The 22,521-nt window shown below is 46.3% G+C and overlaps 2 protein-coding genes and 1 long non-coding RNA gene across 6 annotated transcripts in view; all 3 read right to left on the bottom strand.

The window, feature by feature from the left end:
* LOC309398310 (uncharacterized protein) overlaps positions 1-22,521 on the bottom strand; it is a 120,240-nt gene that overhangs the window by 20,694 nt on the left and 77,025 nt on the right. The window lies entirely within an intron of this gene.
* LOC309398432 lies at positions 9,816-15,489 on the bottom strand. Its single transcript, XR_014176406.1, has 3 exons — positions 15,180-15,489; positions 14,631-14,874; positions 9,816-10,572 (listed from the first exon to the last, which is right to left on the bottom strand). It is a non-coding gene; the product is annotated as an uncharacterized lncRNA (long non-coding RNA).
* Positions 17,681-22,521, bottom strand: part of LOC309398273 (uncharacterized protein) — a 30,644-nt gene continuing 25,803 nt past the window's right edge. For all 4 annotated transcript variants that reach the window (XM_081965021.1, XM_081965019.1, XM_081965018.1 and 1 more), the window contains one exon: positions 17,681-19,858. In XM_081965021.1, coding sequence (XP_081821147.1) covers positions 18,449-19,768 — 1,320 coding nt within the window. In that variant the 5' untranslated portion in view covers positions 19,769-19,858 and the 3' untranslated portion in view covers positions 17,681-18,448. The remainder of the gene's footprint in view (positions 19,859-22,521) is intronic.

Genomic DNA, 22,521 nt, shown 5'->3' on the forward strand with positions numbered 1-22,521 from the left:
CAGTGACCGTCGCATCTCACAGTCATCTGCAACAGCCGCTGGGGCAGAGGTTACGGGATCACCCTCCACCCTGAGAACTTAAATGGGGGGGGGGATGTCTGAGCGAGGGGGGGGTTCTGCAGAGACTCACATCCTTGGGTGGGTCAGCTGCCAATCACCAGAACCCTTGGGTGGGGGCAGGACAGAGGAGAGTTTGGGGGAGCAGCCAAGCTCTCACGCTTCTTCCCATGGAGGCAACAGAACAGGGAAAGAAGCTTGAAAATATTGCTCAGCCCCTGCAAAATGGGAATGGTTTTATTTATTTTTTATTTATATCTGTCTTTATTATTTTTACAAATAACTCAAAGAAGGGAACTTATCTTCCTCCGCCTATTCTCCTCACAACAACCCTGTGAGGTGGGCTAGGCTAAGAGAGGGACTGGCCCAAGGTCACCCATGGCCAAGAGGGGACTGGAACCCATGGCCTCAGGCTTTCTAACGCAGGGCCTTAACCACTAGGCCGTACTGGATGTCCTGGGGGTTGGTTTGGAATGGTCATTCTTAAAGATGGGGGGACTTCAGCTCCCGGGATTCATGCCAGTTGGGGGGTCCTGGACATCCACACAGCTTCAAAGTTGTCAAGGTTGAGAAACACGGATGTTGACATACACATGCATGTACCAATACCCGTGTAGACACACATATGTGTTTGAGGATAATGAACCTTTAGGAAAATTATCCTCTGCTCCAGAAGGAGAAATGTAAGAATTCAAATCCACGTTCAAGGCTAGAAGTTGTTGAGTGTGGCTGGCAGGGCCCTTGCTCACTTTTGAAAGCAGCACCTGATGAAGGGGACACAAACCATTATCAAAGTTGTAATTAACCCTGATCTTGACCGTTTTCATTTGCCATCTAGCGGGACCCAGGAAGTGTGACTTTTCTGCAGGATTAGAGGTGGTGGGTTGTGTGTGTTTGTGTGTGTGTCAGATGCCAGTTTTTTTGCTTCTCTTGATGTTGGTTTTACTTTCATTGTGAGCCCCCTCACACCCTGCTGTGTTTCACAAGAGTGGCGGCCATAGAATGAAACGGATGTCTTCCCCACAAGGCAAATCATTCACTCTGCTGGGTGATATTGGTGGTTTCTAAATTAGGTAATAAATGCAAACCAATGTTACAGGTGACCCTCAACTTATGGTCGTCTGCCCATCATGGACCTCCGTCATAAAGTACATTTTTTTGGGGGGGGGCTCTCTTGTACCTTCAAAGGGTCTCAGGTTGATGTCTGCCAGTGGTGAGCCCCCATGGCTGCCTCTGCCCTCCAGCTGTGCCTGATGAGCTCTGGGCTGAAAGGGGGGACCGACCCAAACTCTGCCTCTCCCACTTGAGCTGAGAAGGGAAGGAAGGACAGAGAACCCCACACAGGAGGGGCCACAAGTTATGAAACCCCCTTTGTGGGCAGGAGGAGCTGAAGGCTGGCAGATTGTGACCTAGTTACCTGCGGGATCACATTCTACCCCACACATCCCTGCGACCAATCTGCTCTCACAGAGAGGGACTCCTCCGGGTACCTTCCGCTAAGCAGTGCGGGCGGGCGGTGCCTAGGAATAGGGCCTTCTCTGTGATGGGCCCAACCCTCTGGAACGACACCCCCCCCCCCGATATTAGAACCACCTTGGACCTCCGCTCCTTCCACAAGAAACTCAAGACCCACCTGTTTCGACTAGCCGGCCTGGCCTAATTGTAACTGTACTTGTACTTACAGGGAACACCCACTACTGGATGGCTTTTTAAATTTTAAATTTTGGGGTTTTAAATTGGTTTTAGAATTGTTTTTAATTATTTAATTAGTTTGGGTTGTATATACACACGGTATGTTTGCGTTGTTGTCTGATGTTTTATGTTATGTTTTATTGTTTTATACACGAACGGTCTGTACACCGCCCCGAGTCCCTATGGGGAGAGGGGGCGGTCTATAAATTTAATAAACCTAAACCTAGATGGAGATGGTGTGTGGGTGTGTGTGTGTGTTTGTGTTTCTGTGTAGGAATTAGCAGTGTGAAACAGGCACACTGGGCTCTTTTTCCTACGTTCAGTTGACCTTCTTCCCAAAGAGCCTGAAATCCATAAGGAGAAAGAGCCTCCATCAGACCTGAGGGGCATCCGGGTACCAGGCGCCTCTGGGGAACCAGGTATCCGGATCAAGGGGCTCACAGGGGGCGGGGAGATGCCAGAGGCTCCACTGAAGTAGCCAATAGGAGTCAATGGCAGATCCAACATTGGGAGCACATCAACAACTACAGTGCATGGACTGCAGAATACGGCACCATCTGGCGGCCATCTTGACTCAGTCCATGCTCTAAAAACACTCTTCTTCATTATTTTGAACAATACTTTTATTAAGGATAATATTAGCATATCAAACAAAGAAACTCAATACAAATACCGTATGTCTGGGAATATAATGTCTGTGTGTATGTGTTTGAACATACGAAAAAGCAAAAAAAAATCCCTCCAAAAAAGATAGTAAGAAAAAGAAACTTCCCCTCCTCATCCTCAGCCAGCATATTCAACAGCAACGTTTTATCCCTAAATGAACCACGAGATGCATCTTCCTTCTACCCTTCATCCCATTTTCTGCTCTCTAAATCTTCAGTTCTGCTTATTGATCAACAAAGGTCCATTAAGAATGAACTAAAGTACCTGGGTGCCTTGACTGTAACAACGTATGACCGGAAATCCATTCCCACTTGTGGTCATAAGTCAGGGACCTCCTGTCCTCTGCAAAACTTTACATCCTTACACACTCATAACTCTTTTGTATAATCACTCTGTTACTAATGCTGCTTTGTCAACAAAACATCCTCACACTCGCAACGCTTACACTATTTTTCCACATTGCGTACTCTCTGATGAGATTTGAATTTGCTTCAGTAGAAAAAAAACATTCTCCCCACACCAGCAATTTTTAGGATTTCCCTTCTGTCACTGTGTGATGTTTCTGCTGAATTAGAAGATTCACCAGATTGAATTGAATTGTTCACAAATAAACAGGTTTATCTCTGGTATGAACTTTCTGGTGCATTTTGATTTACAATGAAAAGGTTTCACACCCTCCGCACACTTGTGTGGCTACTCTCCTGTGTGACGTCGGGTGTGGATGCGAAGGGCTGAAGGTTGGGCAAAACATTTCCCACACTCCAGACATTTATACGGTTTCTCTCCAGTGTGGATTCGCTGATGCATCACAAGAGAATCTTTTCGAGAAAAACATTTATCACAATCTGAGCATTTATGCGGCTTTTCTCCTGTATGGATTCGGCTGTGACTTCTAAGGGAAGATGAATGAGCAAATGCTCTCCCACAGTCCAAACATTTGTAGTTTTTTTCCCCCGTGTGCGTTTTCACATGACTTCTAAGGGTTGATGAGATACTATAAAATCTTCCACATTCGTTGCATTGATGTGGCTTCTCCCTTGTGTGTGTTCTATGATGTCTCCAAAGGTCTCCACTTTGAGTAAAACTTTTTCCACATTCTACGCATCTGTATGGCTTCTCTCCCGTATGGACCCTCTGATGGCTTCCCAGGTGTTGTTTTTGGGAAAAGCATTTCCCACACTCTACACATTTGTAGGGTTTCTCCCCTGTGTGGATTCTCTGATGAATTTGAAGCACTCCTGGGTAAATAAAACTTTTTCCACACTCCCCACATTCATAGGGTTTCTCCTCTTTGTGCCCCTTCTGGTGTCTCCGAAGTTCAGAAGAATCCACAAATCGTTTCCCACATTCTGGACATTCATAGGGTCTCTCTCCAGTGTGGAGTCTCTGATGTCGTGCCAGGATTGATTTCGTGGAAAAACATTTCCCGCATTCGAGGCACTTTTCATTTTTCTCCCCTCTGTGTGTTTTCTCATGAGTCCGAAGACCTGAACTCTGGGTGAAACATTTTCCACACTCAAAACACTTGTAAGATTTTTTTCCTGCATGAGTCTTCTCATGGATCCAAAGACTTGAGTTCTGATGAAAGCTCTTCCCACATTCCCAACACTTGTAAGGCTTCTCCCCTGTGTGAATCCTCTCGTGGTTTCTGAGAGTGCCTTTTTCACGGAAAAAAATCCCACATTCCAGACATTGATAAGATTTCTCTCCAGTGTGGATTTTCTGATGTGTAAGAAGGCTTGACTTTAGTCCAAAGCATAAGTCACATTCCTCACATTTATAGGGTTTTAGTTTTGGGGGGCTCCTGAGATCCTTGGAGTTTTTCCCTGAGTTGGATTTCTTGCCCTCCAAACCTTGACTGGATCCACTTCCCACATGGACCTTCCTGTGGATCAAAAGGAGGGACCTGCGAGCAAAGGATTTCCCACACTCTGAGCATTCATGAGGTTTCTTGTGGTTTTTTGGAGTGCTTCTTGTGTCTGATGGGGGATCCAGGAGTTTCCCCCCCTCCATCTTTCCTCTTGGCTGTTGCCTTGTGCTGATTTTCTGCTGTCTGTTGATAGATGCCTTGCAAGTGAATCTTTGGTCACAATCTTTTACTCACTGTGAGATGAGGGGGAAAAAGAGGAGAAGTAAATTTCCTTTTACGAAATGTAGAGAATCACAAAAGCTTTCCCTTGGAAGGGATCATGAAGGTCTTCCAGCCCGACCCTCTGTCCAGCGCATCCCCCAATGGTCCCATGATCCAAATTCTGACGCTTGGCCACTGACTCGTATTTACGACTGTTGCAGTGTCCTGGGGTCGCGTAATCCCCTTTTTGCCACCTTCTGACAAGCAAAGCCAATGGGAAAAAACAGATTCACTTAACAACCTTGGGACTAACTTAACTGCCCTGATTCACTTAACAACTGTGCCCAGGAAGGTCACAAAACAGGGCAAAACCCACTTAACAAATGGTTCACTTAGCAACAGACATTTGGGGCTCCACTATGGTCGTAAGTCTAGGACTACCTGAATGATATGGGAAAAGTTGAATTTTTTTCTCCTTCAGTGCTGTGAAATGCTGGAGGTCTCTGACATCAGACATTGCTTGCATCCTTATTGATATTGTTTCCTGGATGCTTATTTGTACCCTAGGACTCTCACTAAGTGTTGCACCTTATGATTCTTGATGAATGCATCTTGTCTTTTTATGTACACTGAGAGCATCTGCACCCAAGACAAATCCCTTGGGTGTCCATTCACACTTGGCCAATAAAGAATTCAATTTCTATTTCTAAATTCTAATTCTATTCTATTCTGAAGCTTCCTAACAAGACCAGCCTACACTCCAAAGGACTCTCAAAGGGGTCCTGTATGAACCTCCACATCAGCACAAAACAAAACAATAATAATAGTTGGGTTTTTAAAGGTTTTCTTCCGTTTAGCCAAACAAAAACAAGCGAAAGCAAAGAACATCCGCTTTTTCTCTCTCTTTAGATTAAGAACAAAGAGAAAAGGACCTTTTCCGGGTTGGGGGATCCTGAGCTCAGTTCAAAGCAACTTAACTCCCCCCCCTTTAAATTCCCTCCCACCCCCCAAACTGAACGGGGGAGGCGAGGAGCCTCTCTGGGGGTTTCCCTTCCATCCCCCCATAATCCTTAGGGGAAAAGCCCCGTCTTTAGGGAGCCTTCCCTCTGTTCCCAGGGACGCCCAGTCCCAGCCCTCCCATCCCGGGAGCCTCGCAGGCTCAGGGACCCTCTGGGGAAGTGGGGCCGAGGGGCCACTCCAGCTACCTTTCTCCGGGCGAGGAAAAGCCCTCCTGGCAGGAAGGGACCGCAGCGGAAGGAGCCCCAACTGTCCGATCCTCTCCGGAGGACTCCAGAGCACATGCGGAGCAGAGAACAGCCCGGGGAAGAACGCGCATGCTCAGGCGAAGACAGGGCGGCCGGGGCGGGGCTTCTGCTCTCCCTTCGGGCTCCGCCTTCTGCAAGTAACCACGCCCCTTACTCTCAGGAATCCGAAGAGAGCTGCAGGGGACCATGGAGGTCTTCTAGTCCAGCCCCCTCCTCAAGCAGCAGATCCTATCCCATTCCTCACAAGGGATTCTTAAAAGCCTCCAGTGATGAAGAACCCAAAGCCTCTGAAGGCAAAGCTCCCCCTTCCTTTCCCCTCCCCCCATTTCCCTTCCCTGCTCTTTTCCGGCTTCTCTGTTTGCTCCTCAAATGGACACCTAACATGAAAAACATCATCAAAAAAGCAGAACAAAGAATGTTCTTTCTGCGCCAACTCAGGAAGCTCAATCTGCCCAAAGAGCTGCTGATTCTGTTCTACAGAGGAATTATTGAGCCTGTCATCTGCAACTCCATAACTGTCTGTTTTGGTTCTGCAGCCCAACAAGACAGACACAGACTTCAGAGGAGAATTAGAACTGCAGAAAAAACAACCAAGTTGTCTTGGTGTGCAATTTATGTCCAGGATGTGAGGGGTCTGTAGATATTTTCACAGCCCTCGTTTTGACTGGTGCAGGATACGGGTCCTCCAGGGAAGGCAGGTTGGCAAAAATTAATAATACAATAGTAGAGTTGGAAGGGACCTTGGAGGTCTTCTAGTCCAACCCCCTGCCTAGGCAGGAAACCCTATACCGTTTCAGACAAATAGCTATCCAACATCTTCTTAAAGACTGCCCCAACACTGGAAGTCTTTAAGAAGATGTTGGATAGCTATTTGTCTGAAACGGTATAGGGTTTCCTGCCTAGGCAGGGGGTTGGACTAGAAGACCTCCAAGGTCCCTTCCAACTCTACTATTGTATTATTAATTGTTGCCAACCTGCCTTCCCTGGAGGACCCGTATCCTGCACCAGTCAAAACGAGGGCTGTGAAAATATCTACAGACCCCTCACATCCTGGACATAAATTGCACACCAAGACAACTAGACACAAGAACAGTTTTTTCTCCAACGCCCTCACTCTGCTAAACAAATAATTCCCTCAACACTGTCAAACTATTCACAAATGCTACATTACTATTAGTCTTCTCATCGTTTCTATCACCCACCTCCTCCCACTTATGACTGCAAGACTGTATCTTCATTGCTTGCATCCTTGCCACTTATATTGATATTGTTTCCTGGATGCTTATTTGTACCCTAGGACTCTCACTAAGTGTTGTACCTTATGATTCTTGATGAATGTATCTTGTCTTTTTATGTACACTGAGAGCATCTGCACCCAAGACAAATCCCTTGGGTGTCCATTCACACTTGGCCAATAAAGAATTCAATTTCTATTTCTAAATTCTAATTCTATTCTATTCTGAAGCTTCCTAACAAGACCGGCCTCCAGTCCAAAGGACTCTCAAAGGGGTCCTGTATGAACCTCCACATCAGCACAAAACAAAACAAAACAATAATAATAGTTGGATTTTTAAAGGTTTTCTTCCGTTTCGCCAAACAAAAACCAGCGAAAGCAAAGAACATCCGCTTTTTCTCTCTCTTTAGATCAGGGGTGTCCAAACTTGGGAACTTTAAGACTTGTGGACTTCAACTCCCAGAATTCCCCAGCCAGCATGGTTGAAGTCCACAAGTCTTAAAGTTCCCAAGTTTGGACACCCCTGCTTTAGATTAAGAACAAAGAGAAAAGGACCTTTTCCGGGTTGGGGGATCCTGAGCTCAGTTCAAAGAGACTTAACTCCCCCCCTTTAAATTCCCTCCCACCCCCCAAACTGAACGGGGGAGGCGAGGAGCCCCTCTGGGGGTTTCCCTTCCACCCACCCATAATCCTTAGGGGAAAAGCCCCGTCTTTAGGGAGCCTTCCCTCTGTTCCCAAGGACGCCCAGTCCCAGCCCTCCCATCCCGGGCGCCTCGCAGGCTCACGGACCCTCTGGGGAAGTGGGGCCGAGGGGCCACTCCAGCTACCTTTCTCCTGGCGAGGAAAAGCCCTCCTGGCAGGAAGGGACCGCAGCGGAAGGAGCCCCAACTGTCCGATCCTCTCCGGAGGACTCCAGAGCCCATGCGGAGTAGAGAACAGACAAGGGAAGAACGCGCAGGCTCAGGCGGAGACGGGGAGGCCGGGGCGGGGCTTCTGCTCTCCCTTCGGGCTCCGCCTTCTGCAAGTAACCACGCCCCTTACTCTCAGGAATCCGAAGAGAGCTGCAGGGGACCTTGGAGGTCTTCTAGTCCAGCCCCCTCCTCAAGCAGGAGATCCTATCCCATTCCTCACAAGGGATTCTTAAAAGCCTCCGGTGATGAAGAACCCAAAGCCTCTGAAGGCAAAGCTCTTCCACTGATGAATTGTTCTAACTGTTAGGAAGCGTCTCTTTAACTCCAGGTCGCTTCTCTCCTTGATTACTTTCCATCCATTGTTTCTTCTCCTGCCCTCTAGGGCTTTGTAGAATAGTCTCTCTCTCTCTCTCTCTCTCTCACACACACACACACACACACACACTTTTCGTTGTTGGCAGCCTTTCTAATGGTTCTTTCTCCCCATCCATTCAGAGCTGAAGAAGCTTCTTGGATGAGAAGCAAAAAGTCTTCAAAGGAAAACAAGAAAGTCCACTTGCCTCTTGAAAAAGCCCCTTTGGGACAGGCGTCTCTCTTTTTCTTCCTGGGATCTTTGGGGGAGGGGGGGATCTTGAACCCTATTTAATCAGAGCTGGGAGGGACCTTGGAGGTCTTCTAGTCCAACCCTCTACTCAAGCAGGAGACCGTCTACAATTTTAGACACCTGGCAGTCCAGTATCTTCTTGAAAGCTTCCAGTGACACAGCATGAAGGGATGGATGAATAATAGAGTTGGAAAGGGACCTTGGAGGTCTTCTAGTCCAACCCCCAATGGTGTAGGAAATCCTATATCAGGGGTCTGCAACAGAGGTTGGTTGCAGATCCCGGGGCTATCGGTTTGCTTGTGCTCATGTGCGTGCTTGCATGTGCAGAAGCGTCCGGGCAGGTGGGCAGAGGCTACCACCACCACCGCTTCGCCCAATCCAGGAGCAATCCACCTCTGGTCTGCAACCTTAAACTCCCAGAGCCACTTAGGCCGGTTTCCTACAGAAAAGGAAACTCCGGGAGCTACAAAACCTGGGTGGGCGTGGCCAACATGACATCACTGACTCCCACCCAGTCACATGACCCTCAGCCACGCCTAACCAGGTTTTGTGTCTCCCCATGATCTCTTTGCTGTGGAAAATAGGTATCTCCGTCTCTCTCATCTCTCTCCCTCCCTCATCTCTTTTTCCCTGTCTATCTCCCTCTCATCTTTCTTTTTCTCTATCTCCCTCTCCCCATCTTTCTTTTTCTCTCTATCGTCCTCCCCCTTCCTCTCATCCCCATTTTTCTTTCCCCCCCCCTCTCTATGTCTGTCTGTCTGTCTGTCTGTCTGTCTGTCTCTTCTCACTCTCTTGGAAAGCCCTGCGTGCTCTCCTTGCGGCTTTTCGCTACAGGTTTTTCTTCCTTCCTTTTGGAAATCCAGGCTGGGTGGGGAATGAGCGAACCCGCAGTGGTAAGGCAGGATAGAAAGTAAATTAAAATATAAAAGTAAGACGTGACAGAAAGAAGAGATAAAGACCTGCTTTTAAGACGTGTACAAAAACAGGAAATGTCAAAAGCCCCAAACCACAAAGTTCAGCTAAAGTTCTTACAAAGCCACGTAGCCATTATACAATACAATACAATACAATAGCAGAGTTGGAAGGGACCTTGGAGGTCTTCTAGTCCAACCCCCTGCCCAGGCAGGAAACCCTATACCGTTTCAGACAGACGGCTATCCAACATCTTCTTAAAGGCTTCCAGTGTTGGGGCATTCACAACTTTTGGAGGCAACTTCTGTTCCACTGATTAATTGTTCTAACTGTCAGGAAATTTCTCTTCAGTTCTAAGTTGCTTCTCTCCTTGATTAGTTTCCACCCATTGCTTCTTGTTCTACCCTCAGGTGCCTTGGAGAACAGTTTGACTCCCTCTTCTTTGTGGCAACCCCTGAGATATTGGAACACTGCTATCATGTCTCCCCTAGTCCTTCTTTCTCTTAAGCTAAACATACCCAGTTCCTGCAACCGTTCTTCATATGTTTTAGTCTCCAGTCCCCTAATCCTCTTTGTTGCTCTTCTCTGCACTTCTCCTCTCCTCTCCCACTCAATCTACTTCGGCACAGAGAAGCGTGCCAATAATGGTATCCTCTTTTCTTCAATACTGATTCATTAGCGGGAACACATGCGCCCTGGAAATGCATTGGCCTGTGATGACATCTGGGTGGGTGGGAGGAGCCTCGCACCACCGCCACTAACCGTTCGCCTGGACCAGTGCGATCCAGCTGAATGCCATTTCTTTTTTTTTCCACAATTTTTTTTTATTTTTAATTTTCAAAACAAACATAGGGTTTTAGTCTGACAACTTTGGCATCTTTTCCAGAGTTGGATTTCTCACCCTCCAATCCTTCCCTGGATCCACTTCCCACGTGGACCTTCCTGTGGGTCAAAAGGAGGGAGTGGAGAGCAAAGGATTTCCCACACTCTGAGCATTCATGGGTTCTTTCGTGGTTTTTCGGAGTGTTGCTTGCATCTGATGGGAGATTCCAGATTTTCCCAGGCTCCATGCTTTGTGGCAGCTCCTGCCTTAGGCTGAATTTCTACTATCTGTTGGCAGTTGTCTTGCAAGTAAACGTTTGTTCACAATCTTTTATCCTCTGTTAGAAGGAGAAAGAAGGAGAAAAAAAGTATTTCCTTTTCAGAAATGTAGAAAGTTACAAAATCCCCAGTAAAGGATCCTCAATAATTGAGTTTAAATAGAGGTTTAAGGATAAAGCATAAGCGCTTCAGCTTACTAAACTGTATCCCCAAGTGCATTATGGGACAAGGCACAAAGAGTCAGCACGTATCATGGCTAAAAATGTATCCCTCAAACAAGGTGCTACTGCCAGCAGAGACAAGAGGCGTATTCTTAAGATAGTCAAGAATGCAAGTAAGGACTGTGACGTTGATGCTATTATACATCTTGGCACTAATGATCTATCCCAGAAAGATGTACTTTCTGTGCAGAATGATTTCCAGAACTTGGGGTATGAACTTAATAGTATAGGTTGTAGGCTTATCTTTTCAGAGGTTTTACCTGTATATAAGGAACAAAAAGGGAAGGGCCAGCGTGTAGCAGAGTTTAATGTTTGGCTAAATGAGTGGTGTAAAAGGGAAGGCTTTGGTTTTATTAGTCATGATGCCTGTAGCTGGTCCAATGAAAAACTGTACAAAAGAGATGGGTTGCACCCATCCAAGAAAGGAACTGAGTTACTTGGCATTAAATTCACAGATTTTCTTGATAAACATTTAAACTGAAGAGCGGGGACAGAGAATTAATAGATACAGAACATCTCTGTCCCCAGCAAACTAAAATTCATAGGGTTATAAATGCATGTAACATAGATGTGTGTGTGGGTAAGATTATCACTCCTGCTGTCAAGCAAAACCAAGCATGTAATAGTGATTGTCATACCATGTGCATGAATCACACAAGTGGCAAGAAAATAGGGGCAGTCAGGCATAACACAGGTTATGTAGACAGTAAACACAAGGTCAATCAAAATGGACTCAAATGTCTATATACCAATGCACAGAGTATGAGGAATAAACAGGGAGAATTAGAAATTCAAGTAAAAGAGGGCAGATATGATATTATTGCCATTACAGAAACTTGGTGGGATGAAACTGACAAATGGAACATACAGCTAGAAGGATTTAAATTATTTAAAAGAAATAGACCAAATAAAAGAGGAGGTGGAGTTGCACTATATATAAGAAATAACTACGTCTCTACAGAAATAGAGCACAACAATAATGAGAACTATCTTGAATGCATTTGGGTCAATATTAAAGGTTGTGGGGGAAATGACATTGCCATAGGTCTATACTACAGGCCACCCAACCAAGCAGAGGAAGAAGATGAACTTTTTGCTAGTCAGCTAACTAAGGTATGTAGGAAGCACACCACAATAGTAATGGGAGATTTTAACTACCCTGACATCAACTGGGAAACAAACTCTGCACCAAGTGGAAGATCCAACAGGTTCCTAACAAACCTAGCAGACAACTTTGTTTTCCAAAAAGTAGAGAAGGAAACAAGGGGATCAGCCATACTGGACTTAATTCTCACTAACAGAGAGGAAATGATAGAAGGTGTTGAAGCCATAGGAACCCTGGGGGCAAGTGACCATGCAATATTGGAATTCAACATTATCCAAACACAAGTAGTAGAACAAAGTCAAACTAGAGTCTTGGACTTTAAGAAAGCTAATTTCAATAAACTTAGAGAGAGCTTGGGAAAAATTCCATGGATGAGAATCCTCGAGGGGAAAACAACTCAAGAAGCTTGGGAAATTTTGAAAAATGAGATTAGAAAAGCCCAGTCTAACACAATACCAATGAAGAAGAAAAATAACAGCTCCCAAAAGAAACCAGCATGGCTGCATAAACAACTATCTGACAAACTGAAAGACAAAAAAAGTAAGTATAAAAAGTGGAAGGAGGGGGACATAACTAAGGCAGAATATCAGCAAATAGCCCGAGCCTGTAAAGATGAAGTGAGGAAAGCTAAGGCTCACAATGAAGAAAGGCTTGCCACAAAAGTAAAAATTAACAAAAAAAGCTTCTTCCAACATGTTAAAAACAAGAAAAAAGTTAAGGAAACAATTGGTCCATTGCTAGGAGAAAGTGGCAAGAAGGTGACAAGCAACAGGGAGAAAGCAGAACTATTTAACTCATGTTTTGCATCTGTCTTTACACAAAGGGATAAAACAGTCCAACCTATCAAAAGCAGCACCACAAAATTAGGAACACAAATTGAAATAGGGAAGAAAATGGTAAGTGAGCACCTGTCTACCCTAGACGAGTTCAAATCACCAGGACCGGATGGATTACACCCCAGAGTTCTGAAGGAACTAGCAGACGAGATCTCAGAACCACTGAATTATATCTTTCAGAGATCCTGGAACACCGGGGAACTACCAGAGGACTGGAAAAGAGCTGATGTGGTTCCCATCTTCCAAAAAGGGAAAAAATTAGATCCAGGAAACTACAGACCTATCAGCCTGACCTCAATACCAGGAAAGATTCTGGAAAAAATAATCAAGCAACGAATTTGCGAACACCTAGAAGCAAACAAAGTAATAGCCAAAAGCCAACATGGATTTGTCAAAAACAGATCATGCCAGACTAATCTTATTGCATTCTTTGATAATGTGACAAAATTAGTGGACCAGAGGAATGCCGTTGATATAGTTTATTTGGACTTCAGTAAGGCTTTTGATAAGGTAGACCATAACCTACTACTAGATAAAGTAGAAGAATGTGGGTTAGACAGCATCACCACCAGATGGATTGGTAACTGGCTGACCAACCGCACTCAACGTGTAGTTCTCAATGGAACTGCATCTACATGGAGGGAAGTATGCAGTGGAGTACCCCAAGGCTCTGTTTTAGGCCCAGTACTCTTCAACATCTTCATCAATGATTTGGATGAGGGAATAAATGGGGAACTCATCAAATTTGCAGATGATACCAAGCTGGCAGGAATAGCCAACACTCCAGAAGATAGGCTTAAGATACAGAAGGATCTTGACAAACTTGAACAATGGGCACTATCTAATAAAATGAAATTCAATGGTGAAAAGAGTAAGGTTCTACATTTAGGCAACAAAAACGGAATGCACAGGTACAGTATAGGTGATACCTTACTCAGTAGAAGTAACTGTGAAAGGGATCTTGGAGTCCTAGTGGACAACCATTTAAATATGAGCCAGCAGTGTGCAGCAGCTGCCAAAAAAGCCAACACAGTCCTAGGCTGCATCAACAGAGGGATAGAATCAAGATCACGTGAAGTGTTAATACCACTTTATAATGCCTTGGTAAGGCCACACTTGGAATACTGCATTCAGTTCTGGTCGCCACGATGTAAAAAAGATGTGGAGACTCTAGAAAGAGTGCAGAGAAGAGCAACAAAGATGATTAGGGGACTGGAGACTAAAACATATGAAGAACGGTTGCAGGAACTGGGTGTGTTTAGCTTAAGAGAAAGAAGGACTAGGGGAGACATGATAGCATTGTTCCAATATCTCAGAGGTTGCCACAAAGAAGAGGGAGTCAAACTATTCTCCAAAGCACCTGAGGGTAGAACAAGAAGCAATGGGTGGAAACTAATCAAGGAGAGAAGCAACTTAGAATTGAGGAGAAATTTCCTGACAGTGAGAACAATTAATCAGTGGAACAGCTTGCCTCCAGAAGTTGTGAATGCCCCAACACTGGAAGTCTTTAAGAAGATGTTGGATAGCTATTTGTCTGAAACGGTATAGGGTTTCCTGCCTAGGCAGGGGGTTGGACTAGAAGACCTCCAAGGTCCCTTCCAACTCTACTATTGTATTGTATTGTATTGTATTGTATTGTAAGACGCAGTTTGGGCTGAGAGAACATTTCCCCATGGAGGGACAGGATGAAGGCTGGACAGGGGCAGCCCCACCCCAAGCTGAGTCCCCAGGAAGCCTCGGCTTCAGGGCTGCATCCACCCAGCCGTTGCAGCTCCCCCACTCTGCGGCCTTCCCTCCAGGGTCCACCTCCAACTAGACCAAGAGTGGCTTCTTACAACAAGTATCAATTAAAGAAATTACGCAATTCACTGCATCACTCTCTTGTCAAATTAAGATTAAAATAATTAACATGCTTATTGTCCAGACCAAGATTTAGCCAACATTTGTTTTCTCACCTTTAGAGTTACAATCAAGAGGTCACTTGTTAGCCCTCTGAGTCAAGGCCAGGGATGACCCTCACCACTGACCACTTTCATTTCTCCTTAGTCGATTGGCCCTTTGTGCAGGAAGCCGCTTCTCCATCCAGGCCACGATTTCCAAATTTTCTAGAATGGAGTCCCAGACAAAGGTTGGTGGAACCTGATCCAAGAACTCCCCTTTCTCCTCTGTGGGGTTCACGGCCAGATCCTCACTGGTCCCCTGCAAGGAGAAATGAAGAAGGCTCAGATGCTTTTGACAGTAATTCTGCACAGAATCTCTACATGACCTGGAAGAGGCAGCAGAAGGTGGAATTATTTGTTATTGGTAGAAATAAAAGAGGGAGAATCTCTAATTCAAGGAGATCTTGATGAGCCAAAATGGAGAGAAACCACCAAAGTGGAAGTCCAACCGGGACCATTGCATAGTTGTGAGTAGGAAGACTCAATTGAAGAAGAGAGAGAGATGAGATGGGCAAAAGAACATGGGTGAAAAGGACCACAGAGGGACCTTCTGAAGCAACTTACCCAAAAGATCCTTCCCGGAGCCCCCTGGGGAGCCTTGGCCGGGCGTGGAGGGGGCAGATGCAGCCCGGGGACGGAGCCCCCTTTGCTCCCCTGGAGGGAAGGGAGGGAGACGCTCCCTGCGGGCAAAGCCAGAGCCGGATCTCCCCGAGGAAAACCCTGCGAGCCGAAGAGCGGAATCCGCAGCAACCTCCCTCCGGGGGGGGGGGGCAAGGAGATCTCCTGGGAGAAGGGGCGGCGTGGAGGCCGGAGAGAGCAGCCCCACCTGCCCAGAGTGGGATCCAGGAGGCTCTCCCAAGGGATCCAGCACCGATCCCCCTCGTGCAAAGCGGGACACGCGAAGGAAAGCGGAAATCCAGCCGGGGAGGGGCTTCTCCTTTCGGGCTCCGCCCTCTGCCCTGGAGCCCCGCCCCTTGGCCGCCTCCTCCCCTTTCCCCCTCCCCCTCCCCCCCAATCTCCCCTCCCCACGTGCTGCGGAGCTTCCTCAATTCCTGCGACCTGTGTTCGTGTGAAGCGTTCCTCTGACCATGGGAAGAGGGTCCCGTTCTGCACGCTGGAAGTGGGGCTGCCTCTCCTCCTTCAGAGAGAGGGAGATTGTTGTTTTAATGAGCCCAGATATTTTTTTCCTTTTCAGGAACTCCGCTCAAAGTCCCAGTAACTTCTAGCAACAACACAGAGTTGACTTTTTCCTGCCTGCGGAAAGACTTGATGGCTGTTTCCTCCTAAGTGGATAAGAAAGCTTTCATTTTCCTCCTAGGGGCTTTTCATTCAGTGACCGTCGCATCTCAGAGTCATCTGCAACAGCCGCTGGGGCAGAGGTTACGGGTTCACCCTCCACCCTGAGAACTTAAATGGGGGGGTCTCTGAACGAGGGGGGGGGTTCTGCAGAGACTCACATCCTTGGGTGGGTCAGCTGCCAATCACCAGAACCCTGGGGGGGGGGGGCAGGACAGAGGAGAGTTGGGGGAGCAGCCAAGCTCTCGCGCTTCTTCCCATGGAGGCAACAGAAGAGGGAAAGAAGCCTGAAAATACTGCTCAGCCCCTGCAAAATGGGAATGGTTTTATTTATTTTTTATTTATATCTGTCTTTATTATTTTTACAAATAACTCAAAGAAGGGAACTTATCTTCCTCCGCCTATTCTCTTCACAACAACCCTGTGAGGTGGGCTAGGCTAAGAGAGGGACTGGCCCAAGGTCACCCATGGCCAAGAGGGGACTGGAACCCATGGCCTCAGGCTTTCTAACGCAGGGCCTTAACCACTAGGCCGTACTGGATGTCCTGGGGGTTGGTTTGGAATGGTCATTCTTAAAGATGGGGGGACTTCAGCTCCCGGGATTCATGCCAGTTGGGGGGTCCTGGGAATGGACATCCACACAGCTTCAAAGTTGTCAAGGTTGAGAAACACGGATGTTGACATACACATGCATGTACCAATACCCGTGTAGACACACATATGTGTTTGAGGATAATGAACCTTTAGGAAAATTATGCTCTGCTCCAGAAGGAGATATGTAAGTATTCAAATCCACGTTCAAGGCCAGAAGTTGTTGAGTGTGGCTGGCAGGGCCCTTGCTCACTTTTGAAAGAAGCACCTGATGAAGGGGACACAAACCATTATCAAAGTTGTAATTAACCCTGATCTTGACCTTTTTCATTTGCCACCTAGCGGGACCCAGGAAGTGTGAATTTTCTGCAGGATTAGAGGTTGTGGGGTGTGTGTGTGTCTGTGTGTGTGTGTGTGTTTCAGGTGCCAGTTTTTTTGCTTCTCTTGATGTTGGTTTTACTTTCGTTGTGAGCCCCCACACACCCTGCTGTGTTTCACAAGAGTGGCGGCCATAGAATGAAACGGATGTCTTCCCAACAAGACAAATCGTTCACTCTCCTGGGTGATATTGGTGGTTTCTAAATTAGGTAATAAATGCAAATCAATACGTTACAGGTGACCCTGAACTTATGGTCCTCTGCCCATCATGGACCTCCGTCAAAAAGTACCTTTTTTTTTGGGGGGGGGGCTCTCTTGTACCTTCAAAGGGTCTCAGGTTGATGTCTGCCTGTGGTGAGCCCCCATGGCTGCCTCTGCCCTCCAGCTGTGCCTGATGAGCTCTGGGCTGGAAGGGGGGACCGACCCAAACTCTGCCTCTCCCACTTGAGCTGAGAAGGGAAGGAAGGACAGAGAATCCCACACAGGAGGGGCCACAAGTAATGAAACCCCCTTTGTGGGCAGGAGGAGCTGAAGGCTGGCAGATGGAGATGGTGTGTGTGTGTGTGTGTTTGTGTTTCTGTGTAGGAATTAGCAATGTGAAACAGGCACACTGGGGAACCAGGTGTCCGGATCAAGGGGCTCACAGGGGGCGGGGAGATGCCAGAGGCTCCACTGAAGTAGCCAATAGGAGTCAATGGTAGATCCAACATTGGGAGCACATCAACAACTACGGTGCATGGACTGCAGAGTACGGCACCATCTGGCGGCCATCTTGACTCAGTCCATGCTCTAAAAACACTCTTCTTCATTATTTTGAACAATACTTTTATTAAGGATAATATTAGCATATCAAACAAAGAAACTCAATACAAATACCGTATGTCTGTGAATATACTGTCTGTGTGTATGTGTTTGAACATACGAAAAAGCAAAAAAAAAAAAAAATCCCTCCAAAAAAGATAGTAAGAAAAAGAAACTTCCCCTCCTCATCCTCAGCCAGCATATTCAACAGCAACGCTTTATCCCTAAATGAACCACGAGATGCATCTTCCTTCTACCCTTCATCCCATTTTCTGCTCTCTAAATCTTCAGTTCTGCTTATTGATCAACAAAGGTCCATTAAGAATGAACAAAAGTACCTGGGTGCCTTGACTGTAACAACGTATGACCGGAAATCCATTCCCACTTGTGGTCATAAGTCAGGGACCTCCTGTCCTCTGCAAAACTTTACATCCTTACACACTCATAACACTTTTGTATAATCACTCTGTTACTAATGCTGCTTTGTCAACAAAACATCCTCACACTCGCAACGCTTACACTGTTTTGCCACATTGCGTACTCTCTGATGAGATTTGAATTTGCTTCAGTAGAAAAAAAACATTCTCCCCACACCAGCAATTTTTAGGATTTCCCTTCTGTCACTGTGTGATGTTTCTGCTGAATTAGAAGATTCACCAGATTGAATTGAATTGTTCACAAATAAACAGGTTTATCTCCGGTATGAACTTTCTGGTGCATTTTGATTTACAATGAAAAGGTTTCAAACCCTCCGCACACTTGTGTGGCTACTCTCCTGTGTGACGTCGGGTGTGGATGCGAAGGGCTGAAGGTTGGGCAAAACATTTCCCACACTCCAGACATTTATACGGTTTCTCTCCAGTGTGGATTCGCTGATGCATCACAAGAGAATCTTTTCGAGAAAAACATTTATCACAATCTGAGCATTTATGCGGCTTTTCTCCTGTATGGATTCGGCTGTGACTTCTAAGGGAAGATGAATGAGCAAATGCTCTCCCACAGTCCAAACATTTGTAGTTTTTTTCCCCCGTGTGCGTTTTCACATGACTTCTAAGGGTTGATGAGATACTATAAAATCTTCCACATTCGTTGCATTGATGTGGCTTCTCCCCTGTGTGTGTTCTATGATGTCTCCAAAGGTCTCCACTTTGAGTAAAACTTTTTCCACATTCTACGCATCTGTATGGCTTCTCTCCCGTATGGACCCTCTGATGGCTTCCCAGGTGTTGTTTTTGGGAAAAGCATTTCCCACACTCTACACATTTGTAGGGTTTCTCCCCTGTGTGGATTCTCTGATGAATTTGAAGCACTCCTGGGTAAATAAAACTTTTTCCACACTCCCCACATTCATAGGGTTTCTCCTCTTTGTGCCCCTTCTGGTGTGTCCGAAGTTCAGAAGAATCCACAAATCGTTTCCCACATTCTGGACATTCATAGGGTCTCTCTCCAGTGTGGAGTCTCTGATGTCGTGCCAGGATTGATTTCGTGGAAAAACATTTCCCGCATTCGAGGCACTTTTCATTTTTCTCCCCTCTGTGTGTTTTCTCATGAGTCCGAAGACCTGAACTCTGGGTGAAACATTTTCCACACTCAAAACACTTGTAAGATTTTTTTCCTGCATGAGTCTTCTCATGGATCCAAAGACTTGAGTTCTGATGAAAGCTCTTCCCACATTCCCAACACTTGTAAGGCTTCTCCCCTGTGTGAATCCTCTCGTGGTTTCTGAGAGTGCCTTTTTCACGGAAAAAAATCCCACATTCCAGACATTGATAAGATTTCTCTCCAGTGTGGATTTTCTGATGTGTAAGAAGGCTTGACTTTAGTCCAAAGCATAAGTCACATTCCTCACATTTATAGGGTTTTAGTTTTGGGGGGCTCCTGAGATCCTTGGAGTTTTTCCCTGAGTTGGATTTCTCGCCCTCCAAACCTTGACTGGATCCACTTCCCACATGGACCTTCCTGTGGATCAAAAGGAGGGACCTGCGAGCAAAGGATTTCCCACACTCTGAGCATTCATGAGGTTTCTTGTGGTTTTTTGGAGTGCTTCTTGTGTCTGATGGGGGATCCAGGAGTTTCCCCCCCTCCATCCTTCCTCTTGGCTGCTGCCTTGTGCTGATTTTCTGCTGTCTGTTGATAGATGCCTTGCAGGGGAATCTTTGGTCACAGTCTTTTACTCACTGTGAGAGATGAGGGGGGGAAAGCGGAGAAGTAGATTTCCTTTTACGAAATGTAGAGAATCACAAAAGCTTTCCCTTGGAAGGGATCATGAAGGTCTTCCAGCCCGACCCTCTGTCCAGCGCATCCCCCAATGGTCCCATGATCCAAATTCTGACGCTTGGCCACTGACTCGTATTTACGACTGTTGCAGTGTCCTGGGGTCGCGTAATCCCCTTTTTGCCACCTTCTGACAAGCAAAGCCAATGGGAAAAAACAGATTCACTTAACAACCTTGGGACTAACTTAACTGCCCTGATTCACTTAACAACTGTGCCCAGGAAGGTCACAAAACAGGGCAAAACCCACTTAACAAATGGTTCACTTAGCAACAGACATTTGGGGCTCCACTATGGTCGTAAGTCTAGGACTACCTGAATGATATGGGAAAAGTTGAATTTTTTTCTCCTTCAGTGCTGTGAAATGCTGGAGGTCTCTGACATCAGACATTGCTTGCATCCTTATTGATATTGTTTCCTGGATGCTTATTTGTACCCTAGGACTCTCACTAAGTGTTGCACCTTATGATTCTTGATGAATGTATCTTGTCTTTTTATGTACACTGAGAGCATCTGCACCCAAGACAAATCCCTTGGGTGTCCATTCACACTTGGCCAATAAAGAATTCAATTTCTATTTCTAAATTCTAATTCTATTCTATTCTGAAGCTTCCTAACAAGACCAGCCTCCACTCCAAAGGACTCTCAAAGGGGTCCTGTATGAACCTCCACATCAGTACAAAACAAAACAATAATAATAGTTGGGTTTTTAAAGGTTTTCTTCCGTTTAGCCAAACAAAAACAAGCGAAAGCAAAGAACATCCGCTTTTTCTCTCTCTTTAGATTAAGAACAAAGAGAAAAGGACCTTTTCCGGGTTGGGGGATCCTGAGCTCAGTTCAAAGAGACTTAACTCCCCCCCTTTAAATTCCCCCCACCCCCCAAACTGAACGGGGGAGGCGAGGAGCCTCTCTGGGGGTTTCCCTTCCATCCCCCCATAATCCTTAGGGGGAAAGCCCCGTCTTTAGGGAGCCTTCCCTCTGTTCCCAGGGACGCCCAGTCCCAGCCCTCCCATCCCGGGAGCCTCGCAGGCTCAGGGACCAGCTACCTTTCTCCTGGCGAGGAAAAGCCCTCCTGGCAGGAAGGGACCGCAGCGGAAGGAGCCCCAACTGTCCGAACCTCTCCGGAGGACTCCAGAGCCCATGCGGAGCAGAGAACAGCCCGGGGAAGAACGCGCATGCTCAGGCGAAGACAGGGAGGCCGGGGCGGGGCTTCTGCTCTCCCTTCGGGCTCCGCCTTCTGCAAGTAACCACGCCCCTTACTCTCAGGAATCCGAAGAGAGCTGCAGGGGACCATGGAGGTCTTCTAGTCCAGCCCCCTCCTAAAGCAGGAGATCCTATCCCATTCCTCACGAGGTATTCTTAAAAGCCTCCAGTGATGAAGAACCCAAAGCCTCTGAAGGCAAAGCTCCCCCTTCCTTTCCCCTCCCCCCATTTCCCTTTCCTGCTCTTTTCCGGCTTCTCTGTTTGCTCCTCAAATGGACACCTAACATGAAAAACATCATCAAAAAAGCAGAACAAAGAATGTTCTTTCTGCGCCGACTCAGGAAGCTCAAACTGCCCAAAGAGCTGCTGATTCTGTTCTTCAGAGGAATTATTGAGCCTGTCATCTGCTCCTCCATAACTGTTTGGTTTGCTTCTGCAGCCCAACAAGACAGACACAGACTTCAGAGGAGAATTAGAACTGCAGAAAAAACAATTGTTGCCAACCTGCCTTCCCTGGAGGACCCGTATACTGCAGGAGTCAAAAAGAGGGCTGTGAAAATATCTACAGACCCCTCGCATCCTGGATATAAATTGCACACCAAGACAACTAGACACAAGAACAGTTTTTTCTCCAACGCCATCACTCTGCTAAACAAATAATTCCCTCAACACTGTCAAACTATTCACAAATGCTACATTACTATTAGTCTTCTCATCGTTTCTATCACCCACCTCCTCCCACTTATGACTGCAAGACTGTATCTTCATTGCTTGCATCCTTGCCACTTATATTGATATTGTTTCCTGGTTGCTTATTTGTACCCTAGGACTCTCACTAAGTGTTGTTGTACCTTATGATTCTTGATGAATGTATCTTGTCTTTTTATGTACACCGAGAGCATCTGCACCCAAGACAAATCCCTTGGGTGTCCATTCACACTTGGCCAATAAAGAATTCAATTTCTATTTCTAAATTCTAATTCTATTCTATTCTGAAGCTTCCTAACAAGACCGGCCTCCAGTCCAAAGGACTCTCAAAGGGGTCCTGTATGAACCTCCACATCAGCACAAAACAAAACAAAACAATAATAATAGTTGGGTTTTTAAAGGTTTTCTTCCATTTCGCCAAACAAAAACCAGCGAAAGCAAAGAACATCCGCCTTTTCTCTCTCTTTAGATCAGGGGTGTCCAAACTTGGGAACTTTAAGACTTGTGGACTTCAACTCCCAGAATTCCCCAGCCAGCATGGTTGAAGTCCACAAGTCTTAAAGTTCCCAAGTTTGGACACCCCTGCTTTAGATTAAGAACAAAGAGAAAAGGACCTTTTCCGGGTTGGGGGATCCTGAGCTCAGTTCAAAGAGACT

This window comes from Natrix helvetica, assembly GCF_964273705.1.
Source record: "Natrix helvetica genome assembly, chromosome: 1".
NCBI lineage: Eukaryota > Metazoa > Chordata > Lepidosauria > Squamata > Natricidae > Natrix > Natrix helvetica.